The sequence below is a fragment of the Gallus gallus genome, chromosome 2 (assembly GCF_016699485.2).
Source record: "Gallus gallus isolate bGalGal1 chromosome 2, bGalGal1.mat.broiler.GRCg7b, whole genome shotgun sequence".
In the NCBI taxonomy this organism is placed as follows: domain Eukaryota; kingdom Metazoa; phylum Chordata; class Aves; order Galliformes; family Phasianidae; genus Gallus; species Gallus gallus.
Window position 1 is genome coordinate 5,450,785 of NC_052533.1, and position 23,608 is coordinate 5,474,392.

At 42.0% G+C, this 23,608-nt stretch overlaps 1 protein-coding gene across 6 annotated transcripts in view; it reads left to right on the forward strand.

The window, feature by feature from the left end:
• SCN5A (sodium voltage-gated channel alpha subunit 5) overlaps positions 1-23,608 on the forward strand; it is a 205,374-nt gene that overhangs the window by 17,686 nt on the left and 164,080 nt on the right. For all 6 annotated transcript variants that reach the window (NM_001318446.3, XM_040675933.2, XM_040675923.2 and 3 more), the window contains exon 2: positions 22,687-23,005. In NM_001318446.3, coding sequence (NP_001305375.3) covers positions 22,739-23,005 — 267 coding nt within the window. In that variant the 5' untranslated portion in view covers positions 22,687-22,738. The remainder of the gene's footprint in view (positions 1-22,686; positions 23,006-23,608) is intronic.

Below are 23,608 nucleotides of genomic sequence, written 5' to 3' on the forward strand. Positions count from 1 at the left end.
TTGCATTAGCAATAAACCAGTGAGCATAGGGAGCTGCAGCTTGTGTTGGCACAGAAGCCGGGCACCCGTTACTGCCTGTGCAAATATATTACTTTTTAGCAAGCAAAGTGGTGAGGATGTGAAATGGCATCAAGGACACACTTTATTTCCCACCTCCTCTGAACTGTGTGTTGATCAAGCCTAAGTGCTAACTCAAGTCTCAAGTGATAGCATTATCTCCTGTTTTGCCAGGAGTACTTAAAAGATATCTATCACCTTACAGCTGATGGTCACTTTGCTGTATTGAAGATAGGACCAGTTTTTATTCTAGGACTGGGCAGCAGACAGCAGGAGAGAGAAAACCTGTGTGAATGAATAGGGAGATGATATTTACCTTACTATAGGCAGTCCTATACAATGCAAAAAGAAAAACAACAACAAAACAGGTTGTAAATGACCCAGAGGTTGCACATGCCTAAGAGGTTACCCTGAGGAAGAAGGAAAGCCCATGTTTTTCTTGTTATAGGTACTTGAAGGTAGTTCCCTGCTGGACATCACTGATCAATCTTATTTGAGGTAAAATCACGTGGTTCCTGTCTGATCCAGGAACTGGATGGCCAGAAGAGCAAGTGAGCTGCATATTTTGGAAATGGTTTTCAAAACAGAGGCTTCTGTGGTGGAACTATGTAACCAAGGTGTATATGACTTTGCCACCCAGATTTTTGTCAGCATCTTTACCACAGCAGAGCTGTTTGCAAGATAAAGGAATATGGGGTTTGAGGGTCATGGGGAAGGAGCAGCAGGATGAACTAACCTATGGAAAGAGGTGCAGTTGTTGCTACCTTGCCTCCTGACAGTGGCCTTGAAGCTGACTTCAAGATAAAACTTGCAGGATATGCAGGCACAACATCATTGAATCACTTAGATTGGAAAGACCACTAGGATCATATAGTCCAGCTATCAGCCCATCACTACCATGCCCACTAACCGTGTCACTCAGTGAGACATTTGCCCTTTTCTTGAACACCTCCAGGGATGGTGACCCCACCACCTCCTTGGGCAGCCTGTTCTAATACATTATCACTCATTCTGAGAAGAAATCTTTCCTAATATCCAACTTGAACCTCCCATGGCGCAACCATTGCCTCTTGTTCTAACACTGTTACCTGAGAGAAGTAACATCCTGAAACTCTGAGATAGATTCAGCAGATGTGGGCTTGAAAACCACAAGCTTACTAATAATTTTGGATTTATATATCATAGGAGTGTCTGCATTCTGCCTGGAAAATGCTCATATGGCAGGAGAGAAGGGCAGAGCACAGCAAGCCTAAGCTGTGGAGACGGATCTTTCAGACCTGCATTGCCCAACCTAAAAGAAGCAATTCCTCCAACCCTCATTTGGCCTCTCGGCCACCTAAATTGTGTCTTGTGTTTTCAGTTTTAAAGCCAGCTGTGTAGGTTTGTCTGTTGGATGCTGGTTTTGAGTTGAGAGCTGTCTCCAGAATCAGGCTGAGTGATGGGAGAGCAGCTTGGCTGTTGAGTGGGAAGACAACCTCCTGTTGTGGGCATAATTGCTGCATTCCTTGACTGGGAGAGGAGCAGTGCAAGTCCGTCTGTGTAGGACTTACATGGAAATGGCATTTTTATGGGAATATCTGAAATGCCTCTTACAAGCACCCCATTAAACATTCCTCTGAGTCTGGCCACAGGCCAGTCTGGAGTCCTTTGAACTTCTTGCCCTCCAGGTAGAAGCTGATGTTGAGTTTCAAGACCCCAGGTTATTGGTAGCCACAGCGAAGGGAGCAGAGCTACCTCAAGCATTGACAACAGACTTGTGTGAGTCTCATTGGCCATGCTAGGGGTTTCACAGAGCTTTGTCTTCTGCAGCTTTTGTGGCACAGTGTCCACTGGCAGACCTCTGTTTTTAGCAGAGATAGAAGTCGGATTACACTGGTGACCAGGCAGTCTGCCAGTGTGCATCATCCATTTCTCATGATACATAGCAGCTATATAGAGCTAAACTTTTTTTGGTGGAAGCTTGAAACATGTTGAACTTGCCACGTAGGAAAATGTCTTGTTAGACTCATGCTCATCTGCAACCGTTTGTTGCAAGAACACATGAGTTTGGGAGTGTATTTCTGCTCCTGGCTCAAAACTTCCTTTCAGCACAACATCGTGCACCAGGCCTCTTGTAAAGATACACAGTGCAGATATACAGTGTGGTGCATGTAGCCAGGGAAATAAAGCTAGAAGTTTGTGTAAATTCAGAGCCTGCTTTTGCAGCTCTCGTGTACCATATGTTGCTCTCAGGGAGAGTAGGATTTCAGCCTAGCAATCAGGCTCCTCGGGGAGACTTTCACTGCCTCTCGGCTGCCCTAGTCAGAGGCTTTGTGTGAAGTTGCTGCTCCTGAACTCAAATGAGGTCTGAACACTGCCAAGGAGGGTTGAACGGCTTTCATGACCTCACAGTTCTGTACAGTGCTGCTTTAAGGGATTTATTCACATCACTGTTTGTCTACTCTTTGGGACCTAAGCCTTATATCTTAATATTTCAAGGTGGAAGAGAAGAGCCACAATATTAATGCTGTACAGCATCACTGATTCTACTTTTCTAAGGTTATTATCCTGAAATAAGATAAATACAGCTTACATTGCTTTGTGAGTAGCAAAAAAGATAGTTTCTAGCTTTCTCTTGTACCTTTACCTTGCCCTTCAAAGCTTATAGTTTCTTCCCCACTTGTGGGGCTAAGAAGCAATGCGTTCAGTGGCTCAAAGCTGTGTGTTATATTGATGATTTGTTTATATCCCTAAACTGATTAACATACTGACTGCCACCTCCCAGAACAAGAAGGAGTTGGATTTACCCCAGTGTGGAGACAGTGGTTTATTCTACATAGCTCTTCATTTCTATAGGATGAGTGGGCATTTAGTATATCTGAAATGTCTACTTCCATCTCAAGTATAGTTGAAATTGGCCAATGGATTCAAAAGTTATTAGAGGGGATTAAAAGACAGACAGCATGATCAGATAAGCCTGTTTCATCAGAAAACTAGGCTAAAAAGGGGAAAAAAAAAATCTAGTGCAAGGACTCCTGTGATGTCCTCTGCACATCCTGTTTTTTCAGAAATAGTGGTAGTTAATACTGCAAGCTCTGAGTATTTACATATGAGTGATGCAGCACATACTGAAACACTGCGCTCATCTGCTTTGTTTATGTTACACCTAGAATATTGAATGTTGTTATCTCACTGATGTGGCATCAGTCCTCTCTGTCTCAGGATCTGAAATGTCTTGTGCATGAGTGAGGTGCGGCTCCAGGCTATCCATGTCTGCACATCCCTTCCCCCAAAAGAGGATTTAACTGCCTTGTGTCCTGGTGTCTATTCATGGAGGGGCTGCAAAACAAGCCAACAGGCTGGCCGTTCTGTATCCGTAAGCAGCTGATGAGGACTTTGCTACTTTTCCTCGTTTAGATGTGAACATGGACATGCTATAGTTGAGTAGGGATATGAGGTTGTGCCCACTCAGACTCAGATATGTGCGTGACCATCATTTTTCACAGTTGGCAACATCTTGCTGTCTATTAGTTGCCAGTTTATAAATCCAAGTTTAAAGACTCTTATTGGTGGGGAAGTCTATGATGTGCTGTGCTCGGTCCCTAGATAAGCTAGATAAGCAGTTGCCACTTTGTACATCTCAGAGCAAACTCCAGGAGGAGTGCTGAAGAGGGACTGGTTAGAGCCTATAATCTGAGTGAAGGGTGATAGGATGAAAGCCAGCCACAGCTGCAAGAAGAAAAGTAGAGTCATAGAATCTCAGAATCATTAAAGTTGGGAAAGACCTCTAAGGTCATCTAGTCCAGCCGTTATCCCATTCCTAATGTACCCACTAAACCATGTCTCTCAGTGCCACATCTTGTTCTTCAGTACCTCCAGGGACAGTGACTCCACCACCTCCCTGGGCAGTCTGTTGCAGTGCCTCTTTCTTTCTGAGAATATTTTTTTTCCCCAATATCCAACTGAACCACTCCTGGCACAACTTGGGGCCATTACCTCTCATCCTATTGACAAGTAGTTAAAGCCTGTGAAGGTATTAAGACTTGGACTTGAATTTGGGGCTAAGTAAAGGCACGTTTTGGGAGGCAGATATTTAAATGTGACATAAAGGTATAAGGGTAAACTTTGGGGCTCTGAATTTTGTTGGTATTTATAGCTCAGTTTCCTGTGTACCTGTTTATATAGCAGAGCCAGTACAAATTTTCAAGCAGACACACAAATCCAGAAATAAAAGGAATATAGTTGTTTGTGAACCTGCCTCCCACACATAATTCCAGTGAACCAGCTGGGCTGCAGCACTCGTCCCTCCCTTCCTGCTTCTCTGGCATCCCTGTCATCTCAGCCCTCATGACACATCTGAACTGATGAGCATTGCTGAAGTCTGAGAGGCAGATTTCTGGAGCTGGGTGGCAAATGAACTCCAGGCAGTCTGGAGGGTTCACCTTGGCTCCCAGCACCTGGTAGCTTCTGAATACCACCAGGGAAAACAGTATTTATGGCTCAAAATCAGTGCTTTGAACTCTTATTTGGAGTGATTCAGTTGAGCTGGTGGACAACGTTGTTCAAGGTGATGGGTGTCAGGTGAAATTCATACCTGACAAGGAGAAGATTTCATCTTGTGCATTCTTGGGCTTTCAGACCTCCAGAGTGTATGTTGAAACAGCCCGTGGTGAAGGTTCCTGCTTGCACTTCTTGAACAGGAAAGCAGAGGACTGCTGGCAAAGCCTAGGAGATCTGTGATCCCTTTCTCATACTGGTGGAGGAGGCAAATAACTTCAGATCAACTTCAGATCATTTTGCTCGGCATTCAGTTTGCACTGTGTTTGTCCAATGCTTAACAGCAGAGTAATTGCATTTGGGGGCTCTGCGTGCTGCTGTCAAAGAATAAAAAATAGCAACAAAAATTTCTGTGAGCTGGGTTTTAGTTCAGAGGCTCAAAAACTTTGTGCACACTTGAAAATCCCCCCTGCCCTTCCTACTCATCTTGGTATTTAACATCATGAAGGAACGCTTGGTACCATGCCTAGTTTTCAGGATTAGTAAGTTGCTTTGTTGCCTGCGTTAATCTAAAGCCCTTGACTATGCAGCAGAAAATCAGCGCAGTTCCTACGTGGAGAAGTCTGGGAGGAGGGCATTAATCTGGTGTGCATAATGAAGCACTGCACTCAGAAAGGTCATTATCTGCTCACTGCCAGCCTGCAGGCCGGAAAGGAGCGCGCCGCATTGACCCTGATGGCATCAGGTGTGCAGCTGGAGGAAACCTCGTTGTCTCCCACAGCAGTCAGAGGAGAGCTCTGAAAGTGGCTTGGTGTCAGAAGGCAGTTTTCCTGCTGAAGTCTGCCCTTTCCTTCCCTCCTCCAGTCTGCAGAGCTGCTGTCTTTTGGCAATTTACTCGCTGGATGTAGCTGAGAGTAAGATGGCTTCTGCCCCCCCTGCATTTTGTGGGATTGGTTTATGGGAGATGTGGGTACATGGTGCTGCCCAGCAGTGCCTCACAGCCTGGGTCTAAATAATGCAAGATGCTTTTTTTATGCTTCTACCCACTGTGAGCAGCTTATGTTCTGTATATCTATTCCCACCCAATGCTTCCCCCACCCTAACCATTTGCTGAAACCAGTTCACGTTCATTGTTTTCTTTTGTTGTTGATTTGTAGAGGTGTTTTTTAACTCCTGTGCTGCAATAGGTATGGCCTCATATAGCCCAGCTCTGACAGACCCCTGATACCAGCTCTCTCCCTCCCTCCCTATCCCCATTTGTCTCACGTCTCATTTTGCAGCTGCTATCATTTCATCCCTCTAAGGCACCTACTACTAAGGCTACTCCAGTGATGGATGCTGCCAGACCAGATGCTTAAATATTAAGAAAGGTGGAAAGAGCCAATTTTGCCATTCCTTTATGCAGAATAGACAGTGATGGAGATGCGGCTCTTACAGCTGACCAGTGCAGTAAGCTCTGGAGTAAAAAGCTGATAGAAGCAAGTTAAGCTGAAGTTTTAGCTGGGACTGTAGTTGACAGAGAAGCCAACGTGCTCATCACACTGGCAATTTGCATCGGACCACTAAAGGGCATTTCCAGGAGACTGGGCTGGCCTCTTCTTGTATCCTGTGCCTTCTCTAATTTCTGTTGAGTGAGATAAATTTGTGCCTAGATGATCTTATGTATTTGCAGTTTCCTGAACCTTGACATGCAAAATCTGATGTAAACACAGAACCCTGTGCCTGGCCCTAGAGACGATTATCTTAGCTGTCAATCTGGCCTGTAGTCCTTGCAGTGCAGTATCTCAAGTCACCTGTCTATGTGACCACCTTAATAAATCAATGTGCGACCGGCTGGAGTTGCTAGAGTTTTGGTATTATCAGAAAGCCTGGTGGCAATATTCAGATACCAAAAGAACACAAAGTCTTGATTAACGCTGAGTTAGCTGTCTCTTCTCTAGTGCTGTTTCCAGTTCAATGCATGTCTTGATAACAGCGTTCGGTCTGAAGGCCTCAGACTTATTGATGGTCACAGATCAAAATGCCATCACTTCTAATAAATTATGCTGCCCTATTTCTGTTAAAAAAGTGTACCCAGGAACAACATCTATAAAAGCGGGGGGAAAATAAGAGCAGTCTCAACAACGAATCATAGCCCTGCTATCCAGAGTGAGAATGAACATGATTGAAGTGCATTTCCAGAAATGAAATTTGAGGAATGCAAATTTGAGTCTGATGGTGTTTCTGTATTGTGGACCTGCAGCACGGTGAGGCTGGTGTTGTTCTTAGAGGACACCAAATTCCACCTTTCCTTGCCTACATCTCCTCCCGTATCCCTCTTTGCCCACTTATCCCACCTTGGATCAGGGTGTAGTTTTGGAAATCTGAGGATAAATAGATTAGCACTATTGCAGAAAGGCACGTAGTATTTTTCTTACAGCTCAGGACTGTAGCTAATGATTCCATAAAATTTTGATGCACCGAAGTTAAATGTTCACAGTCTCCAAATTATCATCTGTCTGTTATTGCCTTTGACCATTAGGCCAAATGAGAGAAGTATGACCGTGCAAAGCTCTCAATATCCCTACAGCCAATACCAGCTGAGTAAATTAACACTTTTTAAGATAAAATTTGTGAATATAAGACAATCTTCACCTCGGTAGAGCTGATCTCTCAAACTAGTCTGCACTGTGCCATCAGTCTTGTTACTCTTCCAGTGTTCTTCCCTTGTCCCTATGCACTCTGCAGGAAAAGGGGGCTCACTGACCTAGCAGTTTCCAAAAATGTTAACTTTCAGTTACATAAAATGTGAAAATTACCTTCCTTCATTTAAAAGTAGTGAGAGGTGACCGTCTCTCTCTTTCCCTCTCTGTTTTATTTTGGTAGTAGAAAACAGATCGGAAGGCATCTTGCTTCAGAGCACGTGAAAACTAACTGAAGGTCCAGAATTGCTCACTTCTGTGCATTTACACAATGAAACACAAAAGCAGCTGTTTGGACAGCTCAGGTGTTTCCTTAAAGCGGAAACTTTTGCTCTGTTTCAACCTGTGAGTGTCCATTAAAAGGCAGGTGGTGGAGCAGAGCAGATTGTGTGGCGCTGCCCATCTGCACATTGATACCCCTCCTTACTTCTTAATAAGTGCAAGAAGCTGGATATAATGTCATGCAATCATAATTCTTGGCAATTGCAGTAGTTCATATGTTTATTGGAAGCTGAAGCTTTGGAGCCTTTATCAGATCTCTTTATGCTTCCTGCATTAGTGCTTGGGTTGTTTTTTTTTTTTTTCAGTTTAGCTCTCAGGCTTCCAAAGCCTGAGGGAAAGAACTGTGCATCCAGAGTAGTGTTATGTGGGGTAATAACTGCTGGAAAAAGAGAACAAGTCCATAAACACCTACATGGGTAATGCTGTTTAGAGAGTTGTTTTTAGGGGTTTTGAGAAGGACAGAAAGAAACTGGAGGTGCTCAAAGCCAGGTTGGATGGGACCCTGGGTAGCCTGATTTAGTGGTTGGCAACCCTTTCCACAGCAGGGGTTTGCAACTGGGTGGTCTTTAAGGTCCCTTCTTACCCAAGGCGTTCTATCATTCTGTGAAACTCCTCCAAAATAGCAGAGCATGAAATAGAAGTGCTACCTGCGAGATGCTTCTTCCCTTGGAGGGAAGGTGGGCAGTGGTGGACTGCAGTGTTGGAACTTGATGATCTTTGAGGTCCCTTCCAACCCAAGCCGTTCTATGATTCACTCTATGGCAGTACTTTCCACCTTCTGAAAGTGTACTGAACTCAACTGTTGGCCTTGGGATATCATTTAGTGTCTGTACTGAGGTTTGGAGCCACGGCTTGTAATGGAGGGCATTACAAAGCAGCTGGGACCTTGGCAGGGTTTCTAGCTGGGCAAAGCACATCTCAGCGTAAGGAGGTACAAGGGTGCTCCAAGCTTCTCAGCTCTCATGATCCCATCACCCTGAATGAGCCAAGCAGGGCTGGGTCTGTCCTTAGGACAGTGATATAGTACACAATTTCCACTGGGATGAAATTCCTTCTTGTAATAAATGCCCTATTTAAATAATCAGAGTCCCAGAGATGAGATGCAACTGGCCCATTTGCCCAAGAGAGCGTTTCAGCATACTTTTACCCAACAGCTGGTCTGAGATCAAAAAGACTTGGCATTGCACTGTTTCCTGGATAACACGCCGTCATTATTTATTCATCTGAATCAAAGTGCTTGATGTTTTCATGCAATCAGTTAGAGCTTTATCATCTGCCTCCCTACTTTTTTTTTTTTTTTCAGATTTGTTGTGTTACAAGAAAGTTTTGAAGCTACTGCAGTGGGAAATCCATAGCTTCGGTGGCAGCTTGCTTATCCTTTATCTGTTGTTTTTTTTTTAATAATTCAATTTTTACTCATTCAAACCTCCAAAAGATCCTTGTCTTTATTTAAACGTTTTGTGCTTAGATGGTAAACTAAAGGTGGCTTTTAGAAATAAAACATGTTTTCCTGGGTTTTAATAGGTACTGTCACATTTATTGCTTTGTGATTTAAAGAGAGATCTTCTGTAAGGACAAGGCTGAGTAATTTCAATATATATACTGATGTCAGTATCAAAATGACTATAAGTTCTTTTTTTTTTTTTTTTAATATATACTTTGCAAACACAATCAGAAGGATGTCAAGTCAGTGGGTGAACCAGCAGTGGGATGTGATGAGGCTGATTTCTGTCCTGTTTCCCATCATTCTTAGAGAGAAAGTATTTTCTTATCTTAGAAAATTGTGATTTTCTCTGAGAAATCTGTTCCCCTTTCATCTGGGAGGCTTTTTTGTTATACAAAGAAATTTGTATCACAAAGTGAATGCTCTTTACCAAAGTGCTGTTCTTATTGGAAAGGCATTTTTCCAGAGGTTCGGTGGGAAATTTGCAGTCAGCTGTTACGTAGGGCAGGACGCCTTTCCTCTTCAAGGGGTGGTTTCATGCAGAACCTGCACTTCCACAGATCCATGCCACTGTTGTGGTTTCGTAAGCATGGTTTCCTATTTTAGAAATGTTTTCTCATCTCCTTTCTGTAAAACATCCTCGGAAAGAGGAACTATGATTAATTAGTAACTACAGAGGGAACTACAAAATCAATTGCCCTCAAAGAACTTTCTAATGGGGAAACTAAACTAATTTAAAAAGAAAAAAAAAACCAAAAACCACAAAGAACAGAGAATATATGTCTTTTCTCTGTCCGTAGTGACCCATAGGAGTCTTAGCTGTTTCTTGGAAGGGTTTTCTGAAACAGAATTGTAACCCTTACATATTGTCTTACTGGTGCTCAGCTGGGCATTATCTGCGAACGTACCAGACAATATAGAAAAGAAAATGAAACAAAATAAAGCAAAAAACGGACTTGATGGGCTTATTCTGACCATTCACACTGCAGGAAGGCCTGATCCCCAAGCTGATTGTGCTTCTTTAGAAAATTAATCCATAAGATTTTCTGCTCATAAATAACTGTGAAATGATTGAACTTTAAAACATCAGACTTCTCATGTGCTAAACCTCACGGAAGAATAATCTCTTGATAAATTTAGTTTTAAAGCAACGGAAGCATAGATGATTGCAATTCTATTTTTAGACATGCGCAGTAAACTGTTTCCATTTGGTTTATTGTAACGTTAGGTCAAGTTGGAGCCTCCCAATGAGGAAGGAGATGTGAGAAAGTGAAGGAGCATCGAGGGTCGGTGGGGCAAGCAGTTCTGGCCCAGGTTTGGAGGCAGCCTTAGGAAGGAGTTGGGCACAGATTGCATTTGCCAAGGCAGGGAGAAGAAAGCAATGAGAGAGACTCTGACATTCACTGATGCTTGTTGAATGTTTATTGAGGCTGAACAGTGGATGTGAGCACAGTGAGGCAGTGGCTGGTGTGTTTCAGCAGAGGCAACAGTGGTAGTGACTACCTCTGCTGGTACACGTTTTTGCAAGTGCAGCATGCAAGCTCTTGTTCATCACTGGAGACCATACACAGCTAAAGGCAGTGCCTATGTTGAAAAATAGTGTTTTACATCTGAGATTTTCCTCTATCAAATAGCGTTATTGTGCTCTTTGTGTCAGTGTCCTTGTGTTTTGTGACATTTGGCTGAGGATGCCCCATCCCTGGAAGCATTCAAGGCCAGGCTGGATGTGGCTCTGGGCAGCCTGGTCTGGTGGTTGCTGACCCTGCACATAGCAGGGGGGTTGAAACTAGATGAGCATTGTGGTCCTTTTCAACCCAGGCCATTCTATGATTTTATGGTTTTACATGGCCCTGTTGCCAGCTTCGTTGCTTTGAGGGGGTGGAAAATGGAGGTAGGAAAAGTCACATGGTAGCCCAAGGCTACCATTCAAAGCTGAAATCTGGTCTGTTTTGACCATTTCTTTCAGGATGTCTTCTTCAACTTCTTTGCTTTCTTTGTAACTCATTGACTTGGTGATCATGTGTGATGCACCATTTAAATGATGGCTGTTAGTTTGAGACCCCAGAGAATGTGACAATCCTTGAGAAATGGAACAGGGCAAACTGTAATTCCACCCAAATTCATCTCTTTTATTTCCCCATGCACATTTCTGTCATCACTGGCAGTAGAGGTGGACTGGAGACAACTACAGTCCAAGATAGTTTTTATGTAGTTAGCGCTGCAGGTTTTGGCAATGGAATGGAATTGAAGCTGGCGAAGCATATTTTGGAGCTAGGCTAAACATAAGTGTGTGGAAAGAGAGAAACTGTGATCTAGTACTTGTTCTGCTTTGGCATGTTCTGCAAAACAAGCCCAAGACTGGATTAGGAAACTGACTGAAAACTAGATGGAGGTTCACTGTCAACTATTTTGTGTTGTTTCTTCACGGTCTTTAGGAATACTGGATGACAGTAGACAGGTATTTAATGCTGCTTTAAAAAATATTAGCTCAGAACAACTTTTGTCCATATAACTGCACAGTTCAGACCCCAATCACCCGTTTAGACTGTAGAAGTGAAACATGAGGCAGACAACCTTTTCGAGATACCCGAGTTAAATGGTTTGCCTGGCACTACTGGGCAAAACTGAGTGACCACGTTTCTGGGAACAGTATGGTTGGCACTGACTAATTAAATGTAGGTAATTTGTTACAGCTGAAGATCTTTACTGTATGTCATAAAATATTGGGCACTAGAAGGCTACTGTAGAAATGAAAGCTGTTTTTGAAGTGTTAGAGTTTACCATCTACAGGAGTGGAACGGCCCCATGCTCTGCTGCTTTTTCACCTTGCATGTAGAGATACCATAGAATTGTAGAATGGTTTGGGTTGGAAGGGACCTTTAAGATCATCTAGTTCCAACCCCCCTGCTACCGGGAGGATCTGGTTCAATTTTTCCCTAGAAGAGTCAAGCAGAAGAAAAGCTAACACACCACACACCTTGAATCATGTTCCATAGTGATCTGAACTATAGGTTCCAGTTCAGATGACCCTCCTCTGTCAGAGGAAAGCGGACTTGCAAGAGTAGACATTGACTTCACAGGTTCCTATCTACATGCCAATACCTAAATTTAGGTGTTGTAATCAACAGATTGAATCGTCAGTACCTTCTTTAGGGCCTACAGCACTGTTTATCTCTCTTGAGTAGACTTGTAAAACCTGAGAGATGACTCGTGTTGTGACAGCCTCTAGTTCTCCCTGAATATTTAATATCCTGCATTTCTTTGGTTTGGCAAGTCGGTTCCTATGCGTCAAAAAATCTTAGCTGATTCCTTCTATACTGTGTATGAGACTATTTCATACAAGTTTCATATTCAGTGCATATATTCACAGGCACAAACTTCTATAATACATTATTTGTCCTGTCCAAACTGAAGAACTATACTGCAGGATAGATAAAGAGTGTGCAGATGAGTAAACTGTACTTAAAATACTAGGACTTGAATAAAAATTAAGTCCTGGATAAAATCTTCCACTTTCACATCAAATCTTTATTTTCAGTAGACGTCATCCCAAGAAGGGAAAAATAAGTAACTTCGATGTTTAAGCTACGTAGTCACTTCTGTGTCACCTCAGGACCCTGTCAGAGCAGGTGCCATTGAACCTCACAGCAATAATGTCCCTTGGGATCTCTTACCTTGCAGGAATTCATATGGTAAGGTTGGTCTGGCACAGCAACTGTTGTGGTGTAGGAGGGGATTAGAGTCAAGAGTGTGTCTGAGATATTCTTTTGGTGCATTCATAACTGCTGTTATTAAGAATATTGTTGTTTTTTTTTGTTGTTGTTGTTGTTTTGTTTTGTTTTTAAATACCAATTTTTTTCTTTCAGGGAATGCAAACAAATTTCTAAATTACGGAGCTAGTGCGTTTTCCATTTAGGAATTGTCCTGCCGTAGCATCATCAGATGTTTCTCTTTCACAGGCCACTTGATGTATTATTTTCTCTTTTACTCATTGACTGTTTGGTCTCGTAAGCTAAATTAAGCAAGAAGCCACAGCGGGAGCTGCAATACTGGGCCACTATTGTGTGCTTCCAGTGCATTGTGCCTCAGGCCCAACTCAGTATTACCAACCACTCGAGCATGCATTGTTGACACATAAATGCATATTTGGATGTAGCTTGTTAGCAAATGCAATTCCCCAGCAGTTTTAGTTGGATGATTATATTATTGGTAATTAACAGAAAATGTCGTGACTTTTGAAGAATATTGTTTGTGCAATGCATTATTCATTCTTGAAAAAATATCCTGTGTGAAAAGATGAGGAAATTACTTGGGGAGAAGGGAAGGGTGGAATATTCGGGAGAGAGGTGAGGTTCTCAGAAGCACAAGTCTTGTTGACATCCATGAGACAGAGCCAAAATCACTCCTGGTAATGTGACTCACTCATAAACCTCTAAAATCATCTGCGTTCACCACTCTTTAGAAGCTCTCTCAGATGCACACTAGGTTTTGGTTAGTGTCAGGAGAAATAAAGTTTAATTCAGCTAACAGACCAGCAAAATATTGTAGTGAGTAGAAGGCAATCTTGGTGCTAATGGTGAAGGCTACAGAGTATGAATACAAGAACAGTGAACCTCTGGTTCCTCTGCATCCTTGCTTGTGTCCGCCTCATTTACATAATGGTTTACAGCATTATGTAATTCAAGTCAAATAGCTGTCAGTAGGCACCAGCTTCCTTTGCATCTTTTCCATGAAGCTGTGCTGAGTAGCTCCATTTGAAAAGAATGGCAGAAATGAAATAATTCTGTCTCCCAGACACCAGGACTCTGACCCACCACCTGTTGAAGTCAAAGGAAATGTTCCCCTTGGCTGATGTGAGGCGAGGATTGTACCGCAGTGCCTGGGTAAGCTCTTAGCTCTGATTCCGAAACTTGGCAACCATACACAGGCAGTTTTCAATTGCAAACAGGCAGAATATCACTCATCTTTCGACAGCAATAATCTGTCTCTCAGGAGGAGAATCTCTTCCCTTCCATCAGACTGGAAGATCCACTGGCTTTATCCAAATAGTATTCTCAAATTTACGATGCACTGAATAATGAATCAAATCTTCTGTATATCCCAGGAAACATCCTCTCCATGATGGAGTCCCCATTCAATTTGTCCTTTGCTTGTCTCTATTTCCATTGCTGAGAAAGGTAATTTTGCCAAGTGCACTTCTAAACCTGTGTCCTTTGATTTTTCTTTTCTCTGCCTCATTGCAAAAAGCACCAAAAATGTGTGTAGCTGGGGCTCCTTTAGTACCCAACAACGCACAAACCCATAGAGAAATAGGAACCTTCCACCCTTGACTATGGGAACCTACTTCAACAGACAGAAATGCATTGCAGGATGATTAGGAACATAAGGTAGCTGTGCCAAAATCATGTAGGATTGGTGCAAATGTTGCTTGGAGGGCTCAGTGGACAGGGAGAGGTTTGTGGAAGGGAAGGAAGGGTTGTGTTGGCTTGAAATGAAGTAGATAAGAGGGAAAAATCATTTTCTCAGTGGATGGATAAGAAAGGGACGGAGGTAGAGGAGGCTGGGAGATTGGGTTTACTGTTGGTGTATGGATGGGGTGGGAGTATGGTGAAGAACAGTAGTTGTCGAGCAAAGTGCTGCTTACACTGCGGATAAAGGAGCTCTTGGCAGGGCTTGATGTCTCACCTCATGTCTGCTGCCTCCCATCACTTGATGATGTGTGGTTTGGGTCTCTCTCTCTCTTACCTTTTCTTGACCCCCCTCACCCTCTTTTTGTTTCCTCTCACCTGAAAGAAGGAATGCGTCACGCTATTTACTCTTACAAACGGGTCTTAGAATTGTTCATAGAATCGTTGTTGGAAGGGACCCTTAAAGGTCATCTAGTCCAACTCCCAAAGTCTGAAATTCAGCCAATGTATCATATTTGTCTTTAAGTTCAGTGCTAAAACTGTAAAAGAGGCCCTGACTTTTACTTATGGAGGTTCATCCCTCTTTTTTTTTTTCAGTGTAGACATACCAACTCTAGTGATGGTTTTATAAGTCCATCGGTTTTCTCTCCTGATGAATGTCTCTCCATAACTTAGATGTGAGTAATCAGCCATGCCTTACTTGCAACCTCATCTTAATACATCATACTTTTCCCTCTTCTCAAAGCATACAACCAAGCTTTTGGTGGCCAGCATATAAAGCCTACCTTCTTTCAAAAGCATAACTACCCCCATAATGGCTTTAGAATATGTTTTAATAGCTTTTTACAACTTCCTATATCCGTTAGAATGTCTTTACAAAACACTCTGTGAATAAAATGGACCTGATTTGATATATTTTATTCATGTGAGCTTTCAGAGCACCTAGAATTGTGAGCAGTGTGTATTACATTTGGCATAATGTGGAGTTCTCCTGTAGATTTCTCAAAACCTACAGACCGTATCCTTAGCTGAAAACATTTGGTTTTCTTGGTAGCTCTTCTTCAAGATCTGTTGGTTCAGAGGAGCAAAGGAGGCTTTCTGAAGGCTGAGTAGTTTATTGTAAAATAACTTGGAAACCAATCTCTAGTTAATTAAAATAGACATGAAAACCTGTTGGGTGCAGAGAAATAAAATTTTCATCAAAATATAGAGATGTGCATTGGTAACTATGAAGTACTGTTTCCCTCTTGCTTATTTCTATCATTCAGTTACAGCATAAATTGAAATAAAAACACCTGCAAAGAGTCAGATTATTTTTAGCTCAGTAAAAATATATATTTTATCATAAGAGAAGCCTCAGTGCCAGCATTTAATTCTTGGCATAACATTTGTCATCTCCAAATACTGTTTCAATACTGGGAAGAAATCTTCTGAATTAATTTCCTTTTAGTACACGTAAGCTTTCTGAAGACTATCTTATCAGTCACTGGTAATGTCAAAATGCCATGGTTCTGATGAGTGAGATGCCAGCAGTACTCATTAAACTGGATTTAAAAGGAGATATCCCCTGGTCAGATGTGATGGAAGGTTTGTGGGTTGGTAACGCTGAGATTTTGGGTTGGACGTTTTGTGTTGTGTTTTTTTTTCCCCATTGATGTGAATGCAGTGAGTTCTCTCACTTATTTCTGCCCTTGGTCGTCATGCTTGGTGAACAAATAAGGCTCGTTTTAGGAAATCTGTGTGCTTTGAGATGTCATATCAACCTGCAGGCTGGCTTTGTGACGTGGGCAGCAAGAGGAGCTCTGCATCGGAGCTCCTCCTACGTCAGCCAGGGCTCTTCTCAGTGCTTTTTCTGGAAGATCTCCTTCAAAGGCTATAAAAGTGGCAGCCGTTTCCATCAGATTTCTGTGGAATACCAATGGGAGCCTGCCTGGTTCTCAGCAGGTGTTGGTGTCCCCAGATCTCTGCTACATTTGGCAGCATCTCTTTTCTTGCTTTTGGGTGAGAAAGTAGAGTTTTGCATTCCCTGCATACTTGGTTACCTTTTGGACTTTTACTTTGAAACTTCAGTAACAACCTCATTGGTGCCCACCCTTTGGTGTGACGGTGCTCTCTTTAAAGAAACCATTTCAGTCCACATATTCCTGGTCTGATGGATCACTTCCCCAGGTGCTGTGGCTTCCCTGGGATGGGCAGAGCTGATTTACCTCATTGAGAGATGAGGCTCTTTATATTTTTAATAACAGAGTCGTTAAGGTTGGAAATACCAATAAGATCATCCAGTCCAACCATCAGACCATGCCGTGTATGACAGGAAATCATTGTGTATGGTCTTTGCAAAATTATGCCAATTGGAAAAAAAAAACCCAAACCAGGTTTAAGCAGAAGTAATGAGTGTGCAGTGCAAAATTCCAAGGGCTGCCTTATTGAGTTCCCCCTTGTTTTGATGTGAGCACAGAGTGTGTATCACAAACAACTAAAATTTTTCAGTAAAAATTTCAATAAGAATTTGCTGTAATGCCCCCTAGATGGGGAGCACAAAATGGAGTACAAATGAGGCAAGTCTCATGAGATTGTATATTAATGGTCAATAAAATTATGAACAGTAACACTCCTGTAGGCTCTTGAACTTTATGTAGATCTTTTTGTTGTTGTTGTTAATTTTAATGGCAAGAATTCTCGATGAAGCCATTACTTACTTCATGGTTGGAATACATCTTTCATGTGGTCCAATATCACCTTGCATTTCTTTGTAAAGTTTGTGTGTGTGTGTGTGTATGTGCATGGGCGTGTAAATTTCTGCATAAAAATTTGTGAATGTAGGCCAGTGTCATTAAATTGGATGTGTCATTGTATTATTCTTTATTTCCCTCATCTATTCGTTTCATGTTTCGCAATGCTCTGCAGGTCAAAGGAAAATGCCAAGGAGATTAATATGGAGAAAAGGGGAAAAAAAAAGCTGGCAGTACTCCTTGCATACTCAAGAATTTGAGTGGAAACCATCCTCATGATTGTTTTGTTACCACAGCAGTTAGGAATGCAAAGTCTGTATTTAGTCTTGAACATTTCTTAAACAAAAGGTGAATTTCAATCTCTCATTTCTTATTTTGTAAGATTTAGATCTAGCAGAATCACAGTTGAGACATACCTGCTCCCATGTGCTCTCATCCATCACCCTGACCTATGGTCATTGGTTGCTTCTTGAGAAGCATCACTGAATTCAGGATGGTTGGATGAATAAAATCCTACTTGAGACAAGTGTGTCTGTTTGTATACAACCTTTATTTTATGGATGATGTTTTCACTGTTGACCTTCAAGTTTGGCTTCTTTATAATGGCTCTCAGATTTGTGAAATTTGTACGTCTGTGATACCCCTTGTACCAGTCAAGAAATCATGTGCCACCATGCAATTAGGAGATAAAAGCAAGAAAAACCAAGGCTTCTTTGAAGCCAGTGGTTGCCCGGGTGTAGTTCATAGCAAAGACCTGAGTCACATTGTCCCCCATTACCACTAGCTGATGGGACCTCCCCACAGATTTTGTCAGCATCTCAGGCCGTGATAAAGAATTGGCAGGTGGTAGGATGGTGGTCTGAGCCTGAAGACCCCATGCAAGAGCATCTGCAAGGATCTGGAGGTGAGCAGGACCTACTTTTCTTGTGTCCCATTACCCAAGTGGCCTTTCAGGTGATAGTCATCCATCCATGGGGGACAGGGCATACATGTCTTGTTTGGAGAGCCCGAAAGGTCTTCTGAGCTGGGATGGGTGAAGCCTATGAGAGTAAGGCTAAAGCCATTGTGGAAAATGACATTTATCTCACTGAATAAATACAGACACTAGCAGTATATTTGTACTTTTCCCACTTCTTGCTGTGCCACAGAAATTATACTTCTCAGGGCTTTGTTTTCTTATGCACATTTTGTTTACATAACTAGTACATTTTTTATCAGTGCGAACCGATGTTAACTGAATTTAGCAAAGACAAGCAAGGGGGAAATGCTCATTCTGTGCATGGTGATATCTCAGAAACAATGTGTTTTGAAGCTTTGTACTTCAAAAATATGCCTGAGAGGGATGGAAAAATCCAGGCTCATATTGTAAAAATGTGAGTCACAATAGCTATTATCTCGTAAGAAATGGCATTCCAGTTCTTCGATTTAGTCACTGATGATTTCCCTTTTTAAGTTGTGGTGTTTTCTTACCCTTTTAAGAAACATCTGGGCTAACCCTGTCTATTTGTAGAAATGCTTGCAATTCATAGATTAAAAGGAATTAGACATAAAAAGGACAAGAAATCATCTTGTCCATTTCCTGAAAACATACAAAATTGAAAAAGAATTATACTAAACATATATATTAAAATGTAGATATTTTAACTTATGTCAAATTAAAGTGAAGATTTTCAATTGTAAGGATGCTGGAAAATGCAATTTGTTTTAGGATAAATAAATGAAAGAGTATTGAAAGCTCCAATGAAGTTTGTGTAGCCTTTTTTTTTTTTTTTTTTTTTTTACTTTGTTCCTAGTAAGCTAACTACCTGGAATTCGCATTTTAGGTTGGAAAGATACGGTTTTGAGTTCAAAGTTAATTCCTTTATTTTATTCAGCAGAAATAATCATCAATAATGAAATAATAATTAGAAATTCTGATTTTGATAATTCTTTTTGGCAATTTTATCTTCCTCACAATCCACCGTTGTTCTCTCCTCTCCTCTCCTCTCCTCTCCTCTCCTCTCCTCTCCTCTCCTCTCCTCTCCTCTCCTCTCCTCTCCTCTCCTCTCCTCTCCTCTCCTCTCCTCTCCTCTCCTCTCCTCTCCTCTCCTCTCCTCTCCTCTCCTCTCCTCTCCTCTCCTCTCCTCTCCTCTCCTCTCCTCTCCTCTCCTCTCCTCTCCTCTCCTCTCCTCTCCTCTCCTCTCCTCTCCTCTTCTCTCCTCTCCTCTCCTCTCCTCTCCTCTCCTCCCTTCCACTTTTTTTCTTTCTCTCCCCCCTCCTCCCCCCTTTATTTTTCTTAAATTTTGATGAGTTCCATTGTGAGAGTGAGTATTTGAAGAAGTCTTTAAAGAACTCTTAAGACGGATGCTGAATATTCTATGAATATTCAGTTTCTTGATTAAGCAACACCCATGAAAACTGTCGCACTTAGCAGAGACGTTCCACGCATTCTCTTATTATCTCATTAAAGTACTTGGTGTCCCTCGTGCTATTTGGCCATGCATCCAGCTCAGCTGTACAGAGCAGGCTGCAGAAGTGGATGAGCTGAGGCAGGCTAACGGAAACACTCATCCCGTCATGACACAGCTCATGAAGTGTGAATGGGGCTGTGCAGAAGTTCACCATGAGTGTGATTGTCACTGCCCTCCTCCAGCATAGCACAGCTCATTGTCAGAAGAGGGCTACGTGGACTAATTCTCTAATTCTGCACTCCCACCAGTCTTATGCTAGTGAGACGTCATTGCACATCCTTATGGTATTCTCTAGTGACTAAATAACACCCCAGTTTGATCATTTCTGTGTAAAGCAAAGCTCTAGCTTTCCAATAACAAGAGTATTTCCATAGGTTGGAGGATGTTGTCTTGCCCACCCTCCAAGGCACTAGAAGTAGGTGATGTCAAGCACCTGCAGATGGCTAGGGGTATTAACTTTGGTTTGCATGGTGGTTTTGATTCTATACAAGCTCAGACCAGCCACAGAGCCTATCTTGCATTGGCATGAGTGCTACGTATGGACAGGAATACATAAGATTAGACCACAGCTTTCTTCAGGCTGGTAGACCAGGAAAAGTTTAAAAATAGTGAAAACTTACGTAGTCTTTCTTGCATGCACCCAAGTCCTTCAGCTAAGGGATTTTAGCTCCTTAGCCCCTACAGCTAAGGAGGCTGTGGATGCCCCATCCCTGGAGGCATTCAAGGCCAGGCTGGATGTGGCTCTTGGCAGCCTGGTCTGGTGATTGGCAACCCTGCACATAGCAGGGGGGTTGAAACTGGATGATCATTGTGGTCCTTCTCAACCCAGGCCATTCTATGATTCTATGATTTTCTTGGTCAGAGGCAGAGTCTCTGCATTTAAAACCATTAATGAATCTTTTGCCTTTGGATTTGTCTCATGGCTTTGTGAATCCTTGTCTTTTTTACTTCTACAGCAGCTGGTGTGAACAACTTCTACAGGATAACTCTACACTGTGTGGAAAGTGGCTCCCTTTGTTTCAGACTTGCTTCTCTGTAATTTCTTTTGAATTTCCTCTGGTCATACGTTATGAGAAAAAGTGGACTCTTCACTGTCTTCTCCTCTGTCGTGATTATCTGAACTTCTGCTGACCTCCCTCTGTAATCTCCTCTCTGCTAGGGTTCCTGCTGTGCCTTCCCAGGAGTACTGATTGGCCACTGATGTTTGTTGTCCCCTTTAGCACGGTGACAGGTATCACTATCAAGAAAAAAAATCAAAATGACAGCAACAACAACAAAAAACCTCTGGGAATTCTTTGATGTCGTTCATAGAAGGTGAAATTCTATTTGCGTGCATGGTGCTCCATCACAAAGCTGTGAGCATACGAAAGTTCACTTTGTGTGAAAGCTTCTAATTTCCTGTTTTTAAAACAACTGATGAGGGAGGAGAGGGAAAAAGAATGAAGGGAACAGATACATAAAGAAGAATGTTAGAACACGCAAATTCCAGGAAGGGCTTATTCATTTTAGGCCTGCTTGTTGAAACAAGTGGTAATGCAGAGTATAATGTAAAGACTCCAGTAAATCATTCCTGTATGATAGGCTGTGATCAATGAGAATTTAATGAATTCATTTCAAAATGAAGTCAGAAAGGAAAAACAGTAGTTGTTTGCAAGAGTGCTTTACTCAAATAAATTGAGTCAATAAATATGCTATTTGTCATTCAGAGTCCAGTTAAAGTCTTGTTTGCTAACAAAAATGCTGTCATCACAGAGCCTAATAGAAGCAAACTATCTGGAACTATCCACTATAAATAGACAAATGCCATCTGAAAGCAGAAAACAATTGCAGCTGAACAAAGAGTTGTAGCCTGCACACACTGACAGATGCAATAGGGTGGCCCACCTCAAAAGCTGCGGTGTTGTTTATTACTTTGCTTATGTTCTGATTTAGTATCTGGTGACATTCCAAATAATAATAATAAGAAGAAGAAAAAAAAAATATTTTTCTTCTGTGGAATGTGTTTTAATTGTTGCGTAGTGGGGATTTCCTTTGCTAGAAGAAGCACACCACTTAAGTCACTATTGAATTGCAAAACACAGCTTCAGTGAACTCGAATGGATTTGTGCAGGCTGCTAGAACAGGGATAAGCTTCATCCCTTTTCAAACAATCGTTTTACATTAATTTTCACAGTTATCCATGTTATTTAGTGAAGATACAAGAGGACTTTTTGTTCTGCTGCATTTTTCACACTTGGATTTTGTTCCTATAAGTTGAAGAGATGTGGCACTTCTCACTCATTTTTTGTCTGTTGGGGATTGGAAGTGTTAACAGTGAAGCTCCGTCAACCCAACATGGTTAAAGCTCGCAGCTCTGTGTTAGATGGTCATACTGATACTGGATACAGTCAGCCTGGTTTTCAGATGTGATGAATGGGCAGCAGGGGTTTCACAGCATCATAGAAGCTTGGAGTGCTCTCATGAAGGTCCCAGGGCTTTGCTAGGCACATTTGGGCTTCCAACATCCTGTGGATTGTAGGGTGTGGAGAAGAAGGAAATACTCAGAAGTCCTGCCATATATTGGGAAGATGGTTGTTTTCTATCCCGAAGGAAAATAAATGCTGAAAATTTGCATTGCAGAAGCCTAAGACAGAGATAATGAAGAATTTCTGCGTGATTTAAGAATCTGAACTTGACCTTTTGCTTTTTAAATTTGGAATAGAACAGCTGGGGCATTTTTAGAGTTTGCATCATGTGGCCCGAGATCGGTGGATTTAAATCTGCCCTGCAGTCATCTGCACATTGTTCATCCACTCCCAGAGCTGCATTCTCAAAAATGAGTTAGGAATCCAATCCCTGTGACTTTCAGTGAAACTTAAGCTTGTATGAATGTAAATTACTCCTTAGATATGACTGAGGCTCCCAAGTGACTTAAAAACTCATGAACAGTCCACAGTAGTCAACAGAGTCTTTTTAGCTCTGATCATAGATTGATTGCTAATTGCAATAACAGTTTAAATCATTTGTTTTCCTTGATGTTCTACTGACCACAGCAGAATAGACAAAGAGTTTCCTGGTAATCGATAACCTACAAGTTATTGCTCAGCGTGTTTGTTTTTCATTGTGGTGGCTTAGTTCTTTGCTCCCATCACAAACCTTTGGTCCTTTTTGTTTCAGCTGTTTCCACTACTTGGAGAAAAGACCAGTATAGACAAAGCAGGATGAAAAGATGGCTGACTTCTTGTTACCACCGGGTACTAACAGCTTCCACCGGTTCACGCCCGAATCCTTGGCTGCTATTGAGAAGCGAATTGCAGAGAAGCTTGCAAGGAATGCGAAGCAGGAGTACAGAGAGCAGCTGGGCGAAGAGGAAAAGCCTCAGCCTCAGTTTGATTTGCAAGCGTGCAAGAAGCTGCCTGATATCTATGGGACTGTTCCTCCAGAGCTTATTGGAGAGCCACTGGAGGACATTGACCCCTTCTACAATGATCGCAAGGTGAGCATCAGCAAGGCATTCTGCTTCTTAGCGTTTGCTGAGCCATATTGTCTTTCTTTGTGTTGAGGGCTCAGGTTTTTATCTTTCTACAGTCAGTAAAATATTTTTTTTTCCAGATTTTTGGCATGAGTGAGGCTCCCAAAAAACATGTAAGCAGTGCAAAGAAGGATAAAAAATATAATTAAAACCTGGGTGTTTTCAAGTGATGCTGATTATGAATATACATAATATGAAAAGAGCAGAGCAATAGCTGAAGGAAGCCAGAGGTTTTTATCTACTGTATCTTGCATCTTCATCAGATTTGACCCTTCACAGATGTGATGACCTTTTGAGTCCCTTAATTGAACTTGGATCTTGAGTCTTGGGTCTTAAGTAATGGGACTAAGGGCTCGAGCATCATGCTCATCACAAGAGGGAAGCACCTCCATGACCATTCTGAAGGGCAGTTGTTTTTCTGCTGAGGAATGATTTAACTCCATTTAAGATGGAGAGCGGGGCTGGTTGTTTACTACAGTTCATTCTCCTTTCCAAACATTTTGCAACATGGAGGATAAAGCAAGGCTTGGAACCTCAGAGTATTTTTAGGGAGCTTCATTTTCTTTC